Source organism: Arachis ipaensis, chromosome B01 (assembly GCF_000816755.2).
Source record: "Arachis ipaensis cultivar K30076 chromosome B01, Araip1.1, whole genome shotgun sequence".
Lineage (NCBI taxonomy): Eukaryota > Viridiplantae > Streptophyta > Magnoliopsida > Fabales > Fabaceae > Arachis > Arachis ipaensis.
The window spans coordinates 29006904-29025321 of NC_029785.2; the positions used below are offsets into that span (position 1 = coordinate 29006904).

General features: G+C 34.8%; 1 protein-coding gene and 1 pseudogene across 1 annotated transcript; both read left to right on the forward strand.

The window, feature by feature from the left end:
- LOC107604870 lies at window positions 361-2502 on the forward strand (annotated as a pseudogene).
- Window positions 3215-4313, forward strand: LOC110262367 (uncharacterized N-acetyltransferase p20-like). Its single transcript, XM_021119795.1, has one exon. It carries the CDS (start codon window positions 3317-3319, stop codon window positions 3872-3874), a length of 558 nt encoding a protein of 185 aa, XP_020975454.1. The 5' UTR covers window positions 3215-3316; the 3' UTR covers window positions 3875-4313.

Here is an 18418-nt window from a genome sequence, read left to right on the forward strand (position 1 = left end):
GAATTGGGAGTTGGGCACCCAATGTTTTGAACTTGAATGGCGTTGGGTGCCACCCTGCCAAGTTGGGCACTAGCCCTTGTTTTGTGGTCAAAGGCGCCAGACTTTAATGTTGGGCGCTGGGCTTGATAGATTTGTGTGTTGGATGCTCGGTTTTTTATGGGTTCAACTGGAGACTTCTTTGGTTATTTCTCTTCTCCTTATTTCTTTTAAAAATCCTGAATATACAATAATTCTAAAACAACTCCAAACTTATGATTAGATACGAAAACTTCATAAAAAACATAAGAACTTTGATTTATATCTAAAAAAATTACTAAAAGAAGATATTTAAAAATTACTAAAGATGTCAACGCATCAGATATGGATGAACTTTTGATAGAAAATGCCTTTATGAAATTTCCCATGTATAGATTGTATAATGAGTTAGATGGATTAAGAGCAACAGCAAAGAAATTTCAAGAGTCCAGCGAAGTTCTACAGGAAGAGAAGTCCATTCTAGTTGCTAAGAAATTAACTTTGCTTTTACAGTTGCAAATTATCCAGGAAAGTATGAAGAAGAAACTGGAGATGAATACCTTGTTGGAGAAGTCTCTTTTAGACGTAAAGATTGAACTTTTAGGTACAAAGGCTAAATCAAGTCACTTGGAAGGATTGTGCAAGTTGCTAACTAATGAAAAGAACAATCTTCTAACTGAAAGAAGGGTTCTAGTATCTCAGTTGGAGAGTGTTGAAGCAGGACTAGGTAACCTGCAAAAGAGGTTCACAAATTTGGAAGAGAAGTATTCTGATGTGGAGAAGGACAAAGAAAATGTTGACAGTCAAATAGAAGAACTCCGTGCTTCAATTTTGGTGCAAAACGAAACACACACTATTTAGAAACAATCAAGTGATGCTTGCCTGACAAAATTGGAGAATCTTGTTCATGTACTACAAGAAGAACAGCAATCGGGGAAGATAGAATTTGAAAAAGAACTTGACAAAGCTGTTAATGCTCAGATCGAGATGTTTATCTTGCCAAGTTCTATAGAAGATTTGGAGCAGAACAACTTGACCTTATTAATTGAATGTGAAAAGCATGTTGAGGCATCTAAATTTTCTGATAAAGTTATCTCAGAGTTGGAGAGTGAAAATCTCATGTAATTGATGGAGGTAGAGTTCTTGTTACATGAAATTAGAAAGTTCAAAATGTGTATTCATCAAGTTTGTCGGGCTCTTCATATTGATCTAGATTTTGAGCATGATAAAGGTAACAAGCAAGGGGAAATACTAATATTGCATGTTTTGGGCAGCATTGAGGGCTTGAAAAGTTCTGCTGTGAGAAGCCAAGAGGAGAAGCAGCAGTTGCTTGTTGAGAATTCTGTTCTCAATCTTTACTTTGTCAACATCAGTCTGAGGGAGAAAAATTGGAGTCAGACAAGAAGACACTGAATCAAGAGCTTGAGAACATGAGAGAACAGAATACTATGCTGTAGAAAGACAAGGTTAAACTTCAGGAGATGAACAAGCAACTAAGTTCTGAAGTAGCTAATGGAGAATAAAAAGAGAATACATTGAAGACAAAAGTGGCAGTTCTACATGTGGAGTTGGTAGATTCACAGAGAGCAAATCAAGTTCTTCGGGAAGAAGATAGTAAGTTGCTTGAAGAGAAAAGGTCATTGCTTAAGAGTGTTTTGGACCTAAAAGATGCAATTTCTGTTGCTAAAGATGAGAATAATGTAATTCTTCACGAGATACTAGCTCTAAGCAACCTGAATTTGGTCTATGAGAGGTTTGTCTCTGAGAAAGTCACCGAAAAAAAAACTTTCTGAATGCCTCAGCAATGTTAGCAGTATGAATTGTGATCTTAAGCAGGAGCTTCACAAGCTGAGGAAAATGTTCGAGTTGACAGAAGCAGAGAATGTTTATCTGAACAAGTCAATTGAGAGAATGGACAAAGAGCTGCAGGAAGCCAAAGACACAAGTTTCCATTTAAGTCATCAAATTGAAAACTCAGAAAATCTGGTTAAGAAGAAAGGAGCAGAACTGTTAGAAATGGAGAAAAGGCTAAAGGCATCAGAGACATTAAGCTATTGAGGAGCTGAAGATGGAAAAAGAAGAATCAAGAATGATCAAAGAAGATATGGACAGAAAGATTGTTGAACTTTGAAAAAATTGCATGAATCACAAAAAAGAAATTGAACGCCTTAATGAAACAAATAAAAGCTTTCAGTCTGAGATGAGATTACTACATCTTGAAGTTGAACAGCACAGGTTGAAGGAAGATACACTGAATTCAGAGCTGCTGGATAAAAAAATGAAGTTGAACAATGGGAGGCTCAGGCTACGGCATGCTTTTCTGATCTTCAGATTTCATCCATTTGTGAAGCACTGTTGAAAACTGAAAAGTAAGCTCAATGCAAGAGACTTGGTGACGAAACTGCTGCAAAATGCTCGGTCATTGAAAGAATTGGTTTGCTAGAGAATAAAAGTTGGAGGACTCCAGAGACAGTTATCTGCATATATGCCATCTATAAGCTCTTTAAAAAGATGATTTTGCATCTCTGGACCAATAAAGCTTATGCAGTTATGCTGTAGGCAATAAAGAAGAACAAATTGACCTTTTGACTAGCTATTACGTACTTCTATAAGTTACTTCCTTTTTGTCATGTCAAAAGAGTTTGTATATAAAATTATGCTTTCCACTAATCCAGTTCTATCATTAACTTTTTGTCCAGGATGTAGATATAGTAGTTGAGACTTGTCTCCAAGAAGATGCCAATGAAATTTTAAGGTCCAATACATGCGACTGAATATGTAAATATGGAAGTTGCTTCATACCAAGGAAATAGATACAGAAGAGTGGTGATGGATGATACACATAAGCGCAAGGGCAATCGTGACCTCAGCACATGGAGAACAAAGACATTCCACTTGATCAAAACTTAGATGATCTAGACTCCAAGTACTGCAAGATGGAGCTTTGCAGTTCGAGGTTCAGAACATACAATATCTTCTGCTGAAAATGGCTTATGAGAACAACAAAAAAGCCAAAACAAGAATAGGTCGGCCAACAATAGTCTTGCTGAGATTTTTCTTTTTGGCCATTTTTGTTTTGTGTTTCAGCGACTTATGCTATATTTTATGATATGATATGTCATGCAACGAGAAACATTGCTTTCCCTTTCTTCATTGCTTGGTGGCTACTCCAAGTATACCCTTCTTCCTTGTAACTTCATTTATGGATAGGATTTCGTTCCATTAACATCACTTAATAAATACTTAAATAGGCCAACACTGCTTCCAAAGTCCATAGTCCAAACAAAAAGAGTAGCTAGTTATGATGGAGAGAGACAGAGAAGAGAGCGTTGATTTGGCACAAATCTCTCTTCGACCCCTTCAGCTCTCTGATGTTGATGATCTCATGGTGTGGACCACTGATGAAAAAGTACCCAAGTTTTGCACTTGGGAACCTTACAGCAGCAAAGACCAGGGCATTGACTTCATTCAAAATAAAGCATGCGAGTTTCTATGGAGCAGAGCAATATGCCTTCATGACCGTGCTATTGGCTTTATCCTCATGACCTCGTGTTCTGCTACCGATCAATCAAGGGAGAAATCAGTAGAACTTGGATATGTTCTAGGTTCCAAATACTGGTCCAAAGGGATTATGACTTATGTTGTAAAACAAGTGAAGAAGGTTGCATTCAGAGAGTTTCCACACTTAGAGAGGCTTGAAGCTCTAGTTGATGCAGAAAATGTGGGGTCTCAGAGGGTGCTGGAAAAGGCTGGTTTTCATAGGGAGGGAGTCCTAAGGAAATATTTGTTCTTTAAGGGAAAAAGCAGAGACATGGTCATTTTCAGTGTTTTATCAACCGATCTTAATCACCAAGATTGATCTATGTGATTTTGACTTTTTGATATTCACCTAAAATCATGTTGCTCACTTCTTCTCATCCTATCGTGGACCTCGTACTTGGGAATAAATAAAGTAGTTACTCACATTTTAAATAATTAGTTATTGATATTATATGTATTTATGTAATAGCCAAATTATGTGGCCATTTATAGTTTTCTTCTAGCTGATCTTCACTCAAAATTTGCTTCTCTCAAGCTTTAACTGCCTCTGCATGTTAATCTAGAAAACAGAGTTTGAGTGTTGTAGACTTGATGCTGTATCATACTGAAATCAGTATAGCGTTCGATGATTTCTATGTTCAATATTTATTTTCCTCTTTTTGTATTGGGTTAAATTAATGCCATTGACTAGGCATTAGGCAATCTCTATGTTTCCATCTATCTAGAGTTATTTATTAATTATTCTAATGATAATGTTTAAAATGTCATTCTGGGAAATATTTTGCCTTAATCTCTAAAAATACGTAAATAAAATTAAAACTAATTTAAATAACCATTGCATATAGTATTTTCACCGTGTATTTTCAATTAATACTTTTATTCAAAGTACTCTAACATTACTATCATATAATTTTATTTTTTTTTTAAATTATAATGCTAAACGATGAAGTGAGTAAAACGAAGAAACATAGAAGCACCACATGCTGCTGACATGCACTAACATTGACATTGACATAGTCACTTGAGCCTTAACGCTAAAATGAAAATATAATGTCATAGATGTCAATACTTGATATTTAAGTATATATCATGATTGAAAAATTTTAATTAAAAGAAAAAGCAACTGTTTGAAAAAAGAAAATAATGCAGATAATGTATTCAAAAAGGTTTAAAAAACTACTTTTATTTGCTCAATCAACAAGCTAACTAAAATCTTAAAAAAAATATTAAATATAAACACTAAGTGTGTGTTTGGATTATAGTTTGTAAACGGAAGTTTGTATAGAATTGATTTTGCAAACTTGATTGTGATGAAAAGTAAGTTTGTGTTAAAGTGATTTATGTTTGGCAATCTTTGCATCAAAATGAATTATAGTAAAATAAATGTTGTTTGGATTATACTATTCAAAATCACTTTTAGATAAAAAAAATTACTAAAATAGACACCAACTGAAACGCAGAAGCTCAAAATTGTAGCTTCTTGTAAACCATGGTTTTGAAAGCAAAATCACTTCTGCGTTCATGAATCAAAAATTTGCCAAACCAAAAATTGAAGCTTTCAAGAAGGCTAAACGTGCTTCTTCTCTTGTAACGCGTTTGCCAAACACCCCCTTAATCCCACTTGATATTGTTGACTTGGTCAAGTATGGTTGCCAGCAGCCCTTATTAAATTCATAATTTGTATTGAGTAATGCTACTATATGCAGTTTTTTTATAAATTAAGTCTAATCAAGTTAAACAATGAAATTTAAAGTAATATTATTCATAATTAATTTTTGTTAATATTAAATTAATTTAGTTAGACTTAATTAATAAAACCACTTAGATGTGTAATATTATTCAAATTATAAAACAAGGGAATGTTGGTGCAAAGGTCAAGACACAGGCACCACTGAAAAGCTGAGAGGGCCACATGATGAACAGAAACAAACAAGGATTCGGATTCCCCTTTTTACCTCAAGCTTTTTTCAGTTTTTGTGATGTAAATATCAGCAACATGGTTTTTTAATTGAATTTCCCCCATCCCTGTGGAAACAGCAACAGTATTGTGCTTAACCAACACAAAAAGGAACAGACTCGTATAGTTTCTGATGCTGATGGGGCCTGCAACAAAATCAGTGTGATAAAGCAACATGATTGCAATAACCCCTTTGTCAGGGCGTCTTCAACAGCAAAATTCCAAATTATATTGGATGCATCTCAAGGTCGTTAACTATTCCTTGTTTCCACACAAATATTAAACAGTAGCCTATGATGGGCGTCACCCTAAGACTTGAGACTGGAGCCTTCTGCTAAATTATAATAAGGGTTAAGTATGATTTTGATCCCAACGTAGAGGTCGAAAATCGATTTTGTTTCTCGCTTTTTTTTGCTACAAAATGGTCCATAATGTTTCAGTTTGTTTTAAAATCGTTCTTTTTACCAAATTTATTTTTTTATTATCAAATTACCCCTCATTAAAAAATTATAAAATAAAATAAATATAAAATAAAAAAGGGGGGAGGGGGAGGGAAGGGAAGAAGGGGGAAGGGAAGTTGCACCTCCGCATCGCCATACCAACACACCACCGCATCGGCGCACCGTCGTCCTGTCGCCTATTATCTGCCATTGCTCCCTACACTAATGGCGTCACCAACTGCAGTTCGCTGGCATCACCGCTGGCTTGGATTCGCGTCACTGCAAGTAGAGGAAGAGAGAAAGAGAAGCGGAGAGGAAGAGAAGAGAAGCACGGAGGCGCTGATGAAGACCGCGTCCAGCCACGCCCTGCCGTCGTCCTCATCGCGAACCGCCATCGTCGGTCGCCATCAAGCCCTGTTCCGTCGCCGCCGCTGGAGTGAGGTCCCGTCGTCATCGAGCCCTGTTGTTGCTTCTGTTTCTACTTCTACTTCTATTTTTGTTTTTGTTGTTGCTATTGTTGATTCACCCTTCACAATTGTTGTTATTATTTTATTATTGGTGATACTGCTTCTGATTATAGTAATTGCATCTGAGTTTTGTTAATGAAAGAGGAAGAATTTAGTTCTGAGTTTTGTTATTCTGAGTTTTGACGACGATGATGATGATTTTTTTGTTTTCTGAGTTCTGAGTTCTGCATCTGGGTTCTTATTTTTCTGGTTCTTATTTTTCTTGGTTCTTGACGATGATGATGATGATTTTCTGGTATTTCTTCTGATGATGATGTTTCTAGGTTCTTCTTCTTCTCTTCTTCTGGATTTTTGTTGTTGTTGTTCTTCTGATTTCATTATCTTCTGGGTTCTTGCTTTTGTTGTTGTCCTTTTGCTGATTCCATTATCCAATTGTTGATGTTGTTGTTGTGCTTCTGGTTGTTTGTTTTATTGGTGTTGCTTCTGGTTCAGCTCCAACATCTGGTTCAGCTTCTGGTTCTGCGTTAGTTGATTTTGGGAAAGAAGGGGGAAGGGCATTTTCGTCCGAAGGATGATTTTAAAACAAAATGAAACCTTGGGGGACCATTTTGTAGCAAAAAAAAAAGACCGGGGACGAAATCGATTTTCAGCCTCTACGTTGGGGACCAAAATCATACTTAACCCTTATAATAAAAAGTAGGGTAAAATTTCACTCCGACCCTTAACTATTTCGCGAAATCTCATTCCGTCTTTTATCAATTAAAAAATAACATTACGATCCTTAACTACTGTCTCTGTCAAACTTTTTGCCTCTTCTGTTAATGTCTCCATCTATAGTTAACGGATGTTGTTTACGTATACTGTTAACTTAACACGTGTCAAGCAACTATTTGAAGGGACAAATCGCCCCCCGATGACTCAGCAAAACACTGCGTTTTAGAAAGGTCAAGAACGCTTTACTTCTTCTTCTTCCTTTCGTTGTTCAACTTCATTATTCCATTTTTGTTTCTCCCAAAGAAGACCAGACATCTCAGGACCTCGATCAAATCTATCATTATCTAGCAGAAAATCATCCAAGTCATTTGAGTCAAAGGCCACAGAGGAGTTTATAAGCAATGGATTATTGTTCCGTGCTTCCAATTTCTTGTGATATTGCATACTCTGTCAAAAAAGACTCATTCCTATTGCCAACACTAATATCGCTTCCACAGTTATACAATGAATCCTCACCCTCTGAATGCTCAAAATCGGACAACCCTCCATCCTCAATCCTCTCATTCTCTCTTTCCTCCTTGTCTTCCAACTTTAATTGCGCACCAAAATTATCAAATTGATCCAATCCCCCACCCTCACCGCACAATCCACCCTCCAATTTTACATCATTATTACTTACCATGTGTAGTGAATCTTCTCCCTCCAAGATAACCCATTACCCTCTGCTCTATCCACATCATCCAATTGATCCATTCCACTTTCCAATTTTGCATCACCATCACCAACCCCACACTTCTCACTATTTTCAGCAATAGTTTTACCATTATTATCACAATTCCCAATCCTATCATTACCAAACCCTAACAACTCTGACGAAACAAGCATAGTCATAGCGAACTCACCACTGCAATCTCTGTTCAATTCCAATTTGCTAGAATCATACTAGAGGCTTCGTGTTCAATCACTATCGTGATTCGTCTCCGCCCTACCTCCTCTGCCGAGAGTGAAATTATCTAAACCATTAGCGAAATCAGCTTAGGAGAAATTATTGAAGAGGGGGAAAATGTAGCGTTTTTGTTGAGCAATTAGGGGCAATTTGTTTTTTAAATGATTGCTTGACACGTCTTGAGTTAACGACATAAGTAAGCAACATCCGTTAACTATAGACGGAGACATTAACAAATGGGGCAAAAGGTTTGACGAAGACAGTGGTTAGATGCCGCAATATTATTTTTCAATTGATGAAGAGCATAATGGGAGTTTGCAAAATGATTAAAGGTCAATGTGGGGTTTTACTCTAAAAAGTGATCCATTAGTTGGCAATTCTTAAACTGTCTTATTAGACATGATGGAAATAACTTCAACCTAATATTTCTCTAGTTGTGCTCCTCTCCACCATGATCTCAAACTAGACAGATATAATATCACTCCTGCCAACTCCAAAAATACAAATCAGCATGCCATTCAAACATCATTGGAATCTTTGATCTATGAAATGGTTTAATTTCTACCAAAATTCTTTAGGGTTAGACATGAATCATTAAAAATACAATTCACACCAGTATTTTTGGATCACTCGTGAGAATCCATCAATTCACTTGAATTTTCTTTTGTCCATATATGTGATATTTCAATATATAAATATTTATATCTTTACTAGAATCTCTTATGTGGAACAAAGTTTGAAACACTAACTCGATACAAATACATCAATATCTTACATGTTATATACTTGAAGAAATCTAAAAGAACTAAGAAAAGTTGAAAAATATTTTGTATTAGTGAAGTTTCCAAAAGAATTTTAACTACATCTTAAATTAAGTGAGTGACAATTCTCTAAAAAAATGATAGAGTAAACTATTTTCTTATACTTTAGAGATAACAGTTGAAATACGTCTATAAGACTACAAAATATTCTTATACTTAATGTTATTCCTAGCCGTTTGTGCATTAGTGACATTTTCATATTTTGGTAAACAAGAGAATTCTAGAGTTAATGTACAAATACATAGGAAACAGTTTTATCTCTACCCTCAATTTTGTGCTTATCAATCAAGGGTATGTTGTAATAAACATCGTCAAGATCACATTTTGGGGCAATGAATCTCATCACCATTCATCTCATATGAATGATAGCAAACAATAAAATACCATAAATGTATTTGTACTCTTATATACATATGGTAAAAAACAAAAGAAGCAACACTACTTATGAAACTTGTATGACTTCGCTACCCACGTTAAATCACCTTAATGAGATCTCCAATTACTGTGATTAGATATCAATCATACAGTTTCACTCATTGGGCATCAGTCACATTCTCCCAAAATATACTCAAAAGAGGAGTGAATTTTCCCCCAAAATAGTGTACTTCTATTTTTCATAGCCTTATTACGAATTCAACCATTTAAACCACATACTTAATATTTTTTGTATAACTTGGATTAGATTATTTAAATTAAAAGGCAAATAGTAATGTACTCATATTTTTCAATGGCTTGCAAGTAAACCCAAGCATTTATAAGTAGTAATTTCTAAGTTTTGAAAACCGAATCGATTATTAGATCGGTGTAGTTATTGATTTATTGGTTTAGAAATTTGACCAGTTCAACTATGGTTAATCAAAATAACTAAATTCTTATAGAATAATATATAAAATTATAAATAAATACACATAAAAGTGCAAATTAAAAAATGGATAGCTCACCTTCTGCAAATTAAAAAGTGTAGGTGTTTGCTTGTTGATTGGCAGCGCTGTAATAATCATAACTCACAAAAGAGAATCACTGAAATCAAAGAAAAGCTGAAAAGGAGAAGGCAAAAGGAAATTTGGCAAAGAAAACGAGAATTCAAGTTTTAGAGGCCGAATTAAGAGATGCTTATGAGTTAGAGAAGAGATACTGAAAGGAGAAATCTAAGCTGTAATGGCTACAATGGAGGGACCAGAATACAAAGTTTTTTCATGCGAAGTTTCAAAACAAAAATCGAAAGAACAAGATGTATAGGCTCCAAGACAACTTGGGTTCCTACAAAGCTGAACCAAAAGGTATGTCACATATTGCTCAGGAATACTTCAGTGAGCTTTTCACTACTTCTAATCCAAGGAGGGCTCTGGAGAAACTAGAGGAGATGGGTAGGCGGGTGGAGGAGGAGACTAATAGTAGACTTACCAAGAGAGTTACAGAGAAGGAAATCAAGAAAGCTACCTTCTCCATTAATCCTTTTTCAGCCCTGTGTGATGATGGTTTCACAGGTAAATTCTTTCAATATTTCTGGAATGTTATTAAAAAAGAAGTTGTAGATGTGGTTTCAAGCTTCTTTTGTAGGAAAAAATGTTAAGAAGTTTCAATCATACTCATATCTGCTTAATCCCTAAGGTCTTACCTGCTGACACTATGACATTGATTAGACCTATTAGTTTGAGTAATGTTGTTTATAAGATTATTTCAAAAGTGTTGGTTCACTGAATGCAGGGTGTTTTAAACATGGTGATTAGTGAAAATAAAAGTGCATTTGTTAAACATTGACTAATTAGTGATAATACTCTAATTACTCACGAACTGATGCATTACCTAAAAACTAATAGTGGCGGTGATTATGAAGTAGCATTGAAGCTTGATATGAGCAAAGTATACTACAGGATAGAATGGTGCTTTATTTGGGAAGTAATGAAGTTAGGTTTTTGCAACCAGTGGATTGGGTGGATGAAGGAGTGTGTAACTACTGTATCCTACTGTGTTACTGTGGATGATCAACCTCATGGTTTTTTCGAACCATACAGAAGGTTGCAATAATGCGACCTTCTTTCCTCTTATTTTTCTCTTTTTTGTGTAGAAAGGCTCTCCTATCTACTCCACAGAGGAGAACAAAGACAAAAAATCTCAGGATTTAACATTAATAGTAGGTGTCCGGCAATCAGCTACTTGTTATTTGATTCAAGTACTACAAATCTATAAGCAGCTAAGTGGACAATAGATAAATCTTAATAAATCTTCTTTTTTTTTTTCAGCAAAAATACCCCTTACAAGTCAGAGATGATCTAGCACAAAGAATGGATATTCTCCATCTTGTAGCTCAAAACAAATATTTGAGGTTACCAACGGTTATTCAATGGTCTAAAAAGAGCACCTTCAACTATATTAAAGATAAAGTAGAAAAAAGATTGCAAAGTTGGAAGAGATTATTGTTCTCAGTAAGCGAAAGAGAAATATTTGTCAAGGTAATAGCAACAGCTGTTTCACTCTATACTTTGAGCTGTTTCAAAATACCTGACTCCTTATTAGAGAAAATACAGAGGAAGATAATGACATTTCGATGGGGTCAAAGGGATTCGAAAAGGAAGCAATGGTGGATTAAATGGGATATTATTACTAGAGAAAAAAAGTTAAAGAGGCCTGGAATCAAGGATCTAAAAGCTTTCAACCTAGCCATACTTACCAAACAAGGATGGAGAATAGCTGCTAAACCAAATTCATAAGTTAGTAAACTTTTTAAAGGAAGATATTTCAAGTATTCTACATTTTTGAGTCCTGAAACATATTACAATCTATCCTTGACATGGAGGAGCATGCTTGAAAGGAAAAAGGTTTTGGAGAAAGGGACTGTTATGGAAAATCAGCTAAGAAAATATAGTGAAAATTTTTGAAGACTCTTAGATCAGAAACTCATTGTCTATTGCTACCATGTAAAATTAGATCCTTAATACTCAACTTGAATGGGTTAAATTCATTAACAACAACAGATAATGGGATGAACACACAATAACATCAAACTTTACTTTAGATATTGCAACAAGAATATTACAAACTAAAAATAGAGAAGGAAAAGACAGACTAACCTAGTCGAAAAAAAAAATCAAGAGCTACTCAGTATCCACAGGTTATCAAATTGCATACCACTTTTTTTACCCACCCATGCAGTAATTACTAGAAGCATGCAGAGAAAAGAAGATGTGAAAAGTTCTCTGAAATTTGTGATGTGCTCCAAAAATAAAAGTTTTCATTTAGTGTTCTTTCATAAACAATTATACATTACACTCTTAAAGTGCAAAATAAGCAAGGTTTGAGAATATTATTAAAAAATTATGATGACTTTAAAAAAGAATGGTGTATTATAAATATGGTTTATTGCAAATTTTTTTAGAACAAATAACATGATATACTTTTTAGCTTAAATTAATTCTAACAAAATTATTATTGATATTTTTATTCTAGTTAGAAACTTAAAATATAAGTTTTACGATTTTATCATTATATTTGACATTCAAACATTTTTTTCTCTCCTTGCATTATTGGCCATAACTTTTTCACATTTTAAGTAGGTGTATACTATTTTATTATTACTACGTTGCTAATTACTCAACGATGAAATCATTAATTTTATACTTAAATAAATAAAGTAAATTTATTATTTTTTATGTGTGATATTGAAATTAGAAGATTAGAACTTAGTATTATATTTGATGGCTAGAAATTGAAACTAAAATTTTAGTTTATTTAGTACTTTTAAAAAGTAGAAAGGTAAAAAATTAAAAATTTTAGAGATAGAGACCAAAACTTTAATAATTTTTTTTAAATACCCTCGTTATTTTTTTAATTTTCCAAGTTTATCATAAAGATTTTCCAAGTTTATCATAAAGCCTCAGATTAGGATGTCCTCACTACCGGACTTCTTTCTCCTTTGAACATCATCTTCTTTTCATTCTGACCAGTAACCACACCTCTTTTCCCCTCGTCCTTGATATCACAGCCTTGCCTCCTTGGCCTCTCTTCCTTGTTGGCTCGTGCTCGATGGCTTACCTCTATTCCAAGCGCGATTCGACGACGGAGCAATTGGAGGAGAGGCAAAGCGATTGGGCTTATTCAAAGCCGGTAGTGATCTTTGACATGGTTTGGAACTTTGCATTCGTCGTAGTGGCGGTGATGGTCATGGTTAGAAAAGAAGTGTTGAAAATGTTGCTAAGGCTATGGATTATAGGGTATGTTATGCAGTGCATGCTTCACATGGTTTGAGTTTGCGCTAATTACAGGAGAAGGAGAAGGATCCAGTGCTCGCAGTCTATGAACAGTGGTGGAGAAGAAACGGTTGGAAGTAGTGGGAATTTGAGTTCACATTCGAGAGAGGGTTCTTTGCACTATGTTACATGCTGTTTATTTACTTTTGGCATTGAGTATGGAAGCATTTTATGGTTATGGCTAGAACTTTGGATTTACATGATAGTTACATTTTATTAATATGTTCTGTGTTCAAATTTTGTTCTATGTTCAAATTTTGTGTTTAGTTGCTTTATGTGGCTCCTATGGCTAAAATGGGAGAGTTCATGTGTTACTTGATGAAAGGGGAAGGTTTATGAGGTTGATTCTTAAGACGATGATGATGGAGTTATTTTGTTTTAATAAATTCATTTGGATAATTATATTTGTTTTAATTTTAATATTTTTTTCAAATTAATCAGAATACTAAAATATAATTCAGTTATAAACACTTTATATTAAATACAATATAAAAAATTAATTTAGTTTTTGTATTATTTTTCAATATTTATCTATTAATTTCTATCTCAGTCTTGCAAGCTCCATGCATGGCATCAGCTTGTCCACTAGTTTAAATAAAAAAAAAAAAAGAAAGTATGAAGAGCTAATATGACTAGTGTACAATGTGTACAATGGGGTTAAAGTGTAATTAAAATTAAATTATAGACAATTTATTAATTTTGAATATCTGTTAATTTGAAATTTGAAACATATTAGGATTGTCGTAACTGAAATACACAAACGAAGACCCTCTCTCTCTGAACGGTGTTACCACACAAAAACGGAGACCCTCTCTCTTTGAACGGTGATCCTTCTCTCCCTTTCTCCTCGTTTCTCACCGGCAGAGTTCCGACTGAAGCCGACGTCCGCACCGGTGACCGTCCAGCAGCGCCTTCCGATCGTGTGGGTAGTAATCGCGGCACCGCAGCAACCCAGACCTGCAACGACTCCGTCGCAGCCGACATGTGCCTTCCTTCCGACGTCGACGGCCCAAGATAAAGGGGTCACAAGTGTGTTTCCTTTGATACGTCCATCACCGTCCGGAAGTTCGTAAATGGAGTGCAATTGCGTTAAACCGTTGTGTCATGTTCCATCTTTCGTTGGTAATCACAATTCACCGAATCTAAATGAAAACGATTCCAACCATTTCGTTGTCGAGATTGAGCAATTTAATAAGGTGAGCAACGTTCATTGAAACATTGATAACGAATAGTTATTTCCATATGATTTAGATGTTTATAGTCAATGCAAGTAGAGTGTTTTATTTTATGTTAACTGCTTACATAGATGCAATATAAACATTCCTGATTCAACCAAATTTGCGCTGGTTTTAAGAATGGCATATAGATTTGCAAGTGTTAATTCTATTTTATGTATGAAGAAGTTGCATGTATTAATTAATAATGGCTTATAGATTTGACATTGGATGAAAGTAGTTCTTGATTCAACCAAATTTGCTTTGGTTTTAAGAATGGCATATAGATTTGCAAGTGTTAATTCTATTTTATGTATGAAGAATTTGCATGTGTTAATTAATAATGACTTAAAGTGTTGACATTGGATGAAAGTAGTTCTTTTTTGGACTATCCTATATGAATATATGTATTTATGTAATCAAATTTAACTTGCATGTTCCTATATTATTATTAAGAATATTTCTTTAAATCAAATTTAATGTGGTATACTGAACATAAAGTAAAACTAACGGTATTAGTATTATTAAGAATATTTCTTTAAATGAAAAATAAATAGACAAGAGTTATCAATTCATGGGCTACTTATTTTGATTCCTGCATGTTTAGGTTAGGCATATATATATGATTACACATGATAGATTGTGAATGAATAAAAAAAGCAACTCTAGTGACCACAAGCTCTGAAACCAAGGACTGGACTAAGTGCATGGTAGTTGTATCTACTGCATGTTGATCTATGTGATGTAAAGTGTTATTGTGCCAGAGAATAGTAGTAGTTAAAATACTTATATAATCGGTAAAATGAAATAATTAATTCAATTAATATTGTTAGTGATATTCATGCATTTGGTTCAAAGCTAAAATGGGTAGAATGATGGAGTTGATTGCCATTTGTATTCATTTATTTGTGTTGTTTAGTGAGGATTTATGTACATGACATTTACTTAGGGTTTATCTGATTAGTTTTTTGGTTTGTATTTGTGCGTTTATTTTGCGATTGTAGGCCATGCAACTGTCAGATGTTACTGAGGTTGGAAGTGAAGAGATGGATTTTGGTTACGAGGTTTGGACTCTAGTTTAATTTTTTGTATTCATGAACCGCATGTTTGATTTGACCATTAATGACATTAATTTTTTTATTTGAAATGTAGTTACCGGATTACGGTTGCCTTCAAGAAGTCGAAATACCAAGAGTTGGAATGCAGTTTGCGTAGTTGCAACTGGCTCATGAATTCTATGTTACCTACGCAAAGAAAGTAGGATTTGCAACTAAGATAAGGACGACAACATGTGATAAGATCACAAAGGAACCCATTAACCAAGCTATCCACTGTAATTGAGACGGGTTCCGTGGCTCTCGTGTCAAAGCACCAACGTGGAAGAACACGATTTCAGCCGATGGGTGCAAGACAAGGATATATGTGAAGTTTGATAAGGAGAAGGAAGAGTGGGCTTTCTTCAAGGTTGAGTTAGGGCACTCACACCCATGTTCAGCAAAAAAGATGGTTCACTACCATGAGTATAGGGAGCTGACTATGCATGCGAAGTGTGTGATCAAGGATAATGACCACATGTTACAAATTACTTTATGCTATATTACATAGTCAATTGGTACATCACTGGTCATTTTAGAAAGTGACTATATGGTTATCTTTACTCAGATACGTTGGATGTTCATTTCTGTTCGTGATTGGATGTTCACTTTTGTTGTATACATGGATGGTTATTGTTTGGGTGCTTAGTAGTATTTGATGCTTGATGGTTATTCTTTATCTTACTGTCATGGTTATCAAATTTGTTACAAGTTTCCAAAAGCTATATTACATGGTCATTTGGTACATAGCTGGTTGTTTTAGAGAGTAATTACATGGTTATTTTTACTAAGATACATTGGATGTTCGTTTCTGTATGAGATCGGATGTTCACTTTTACTGTATACGTGGATGGTTATTTTTTGGATGCTTAGTTGTAGTTGATGCTTGATGGTTATTCTTTATCTGATTATCATGGTTATCAAATTTGTTACAAATTTCCAAATGCTATATTACATGGTCATTTGGTACATAGCTGGTTGTTTAAGAGAGTAATTATATGGTTATCTTTACTCAGATACATTGGATGTTCATTTCTATACGAGATTGGATGTTCACTTTTACTATATACGTGGATGGTTATTCTTTGGTGATTCAATCCTTATTACCTGTAGCATGCATTCCAAAGGATTCACTGGATCTTGAGTCAAGAACAGTGATCATGATGTCAACACTTTACAGATTCAAGTTAAATTTGAAATACAAAAGAGATATTCCTGTGCTAAGACATAATATACCAGATGTTCGGTTCAATATGTATCTAGATTGTTACTTTTATAAACAAAATAGATGGTTATTTTGACTCACTCGTAGGTGTATCATGCCTGAACAACTGTACACTAACAGATTCACAGAAGTTTAAACCAAAAAAAAGTATCAACTGAAAACAAGTCCTCCAAATGTATCATAAATAAATCCCCTAAGACTATAACCAGTAAATAACCTAAATAACTTAAGTTAATTAAATTCACAGAAGTTAAACTTAAGTACGCTACTTCTTCCTCCCTTTGATCTTCCTCCCATTTGGTAATTCTTCGGCACGTTGTATTAACGTCCTTGTGCTAGGTGCTGTGAATAGAGATCTACCTTCCTTTCGCTTGTTCCGTGATTGATTGCGTCGTACAGGTTCGGCTTTGTCCTCCAATAATGAAAGAACCTGATCAACCAATGCATTTTGTGGCCCACAGACAATGTCTAACATCAACTCCATCTTGTATAATCTAAGGATTTCCTATAGAAGATTTACGAGACGAGTTAGGAGTAATAACCGTTACAGTGATATATGTTCCAATTTACGCATGATATATGCCGAAAAGTTTATTAAAGTCACCTTGTTCCATTCATCAAGAGCACGGCCTTCGGTCCAACTCTCCATGAACTTAATAACGTAGATGCCACAATCAGAGCTACAGGCAAGTAAAACATTTATGCTATCGGGATTACACGAATTTTACATAAGGTATGCCGCATGTTAAAAAAACAAAAAGGAAAAAAAAGGTGAGCTGTATTTTCGTCTCACTTGTTCGGCTGCTTTGGAACACTGACATAAGAACGAGACGGGCCGTCTGTAGTCCGCACATATGCGGAAATTGCAACTCTAGCCATGTCCTCAAGCAGTCTCCCCTTGAAATCAAGCAACGATATAGTCGAATAATGTGCTATAGAATAAGCTATTACAATTCTCTAGCGAAAAAAGGAATATAATATGTTACCACATATGCATCGAGTTTATCCCATTCATCAATAGGCGGTACATAATGCAAATTGTCGATCATCACTAGGCGCTTCGCATTCACCTCAAACGCATACACCTACCAATGGCCTCTCCAACAGTTAGGAATTAACCACTGCAGCAAACAACACAAAAGATAGCATATGTCTCTTTTAAAAAAAAAACAATTCAACTAACTCAACCATGGAAGAACGAGAACATCATCGAATCAAATGAAAGTCACAACAAAATACTAAAACCACAGTTTATTGATCATGAAGACACATGATGCTTTAGGCAAATAATTACTGGGTCTAGGAGATCGACCCAATCAATTATAAACAACACAATCAGCAAAGAAGATTACATTTAATCAACGCAACAACATGCCACACCCGAAGATCAATATATACAGATCAAAACAACCATCATGATAGGTAGAAAAAGTAACCATCCGTTTCACGTGAATTATATAATAGATATTTGATTCCGAAGCCTGCTTTGAACAACATATACACATATTCTTAAACCAAAGGTCCACATAGTGAGCGAAAACTACTACGCTATTTAAACCAAAATTTTGCAAATCTTCCCGCGCTAAGATTATTTCAATATCAAATATCTAGAACAACAGCTTGTTATGCACATTCCGGCGAATTGAAATTACAACAATTGATTTCTTCACTATGAAAAATCAAACAACAAACAAGATTCATCGCATGTAATTCCAGTAACAACAGAAACAATTATAAT

Bases quoted from the DNA above. Each gene is read 5' to 3' on its own strand.
- LOC110262367 (XM_021119795.1), top strand. From the start codon at position 3,317: ATGATGGAGAGAGACAGAGAAGAGAGCGTTGATTTGGCACAAATCTCT.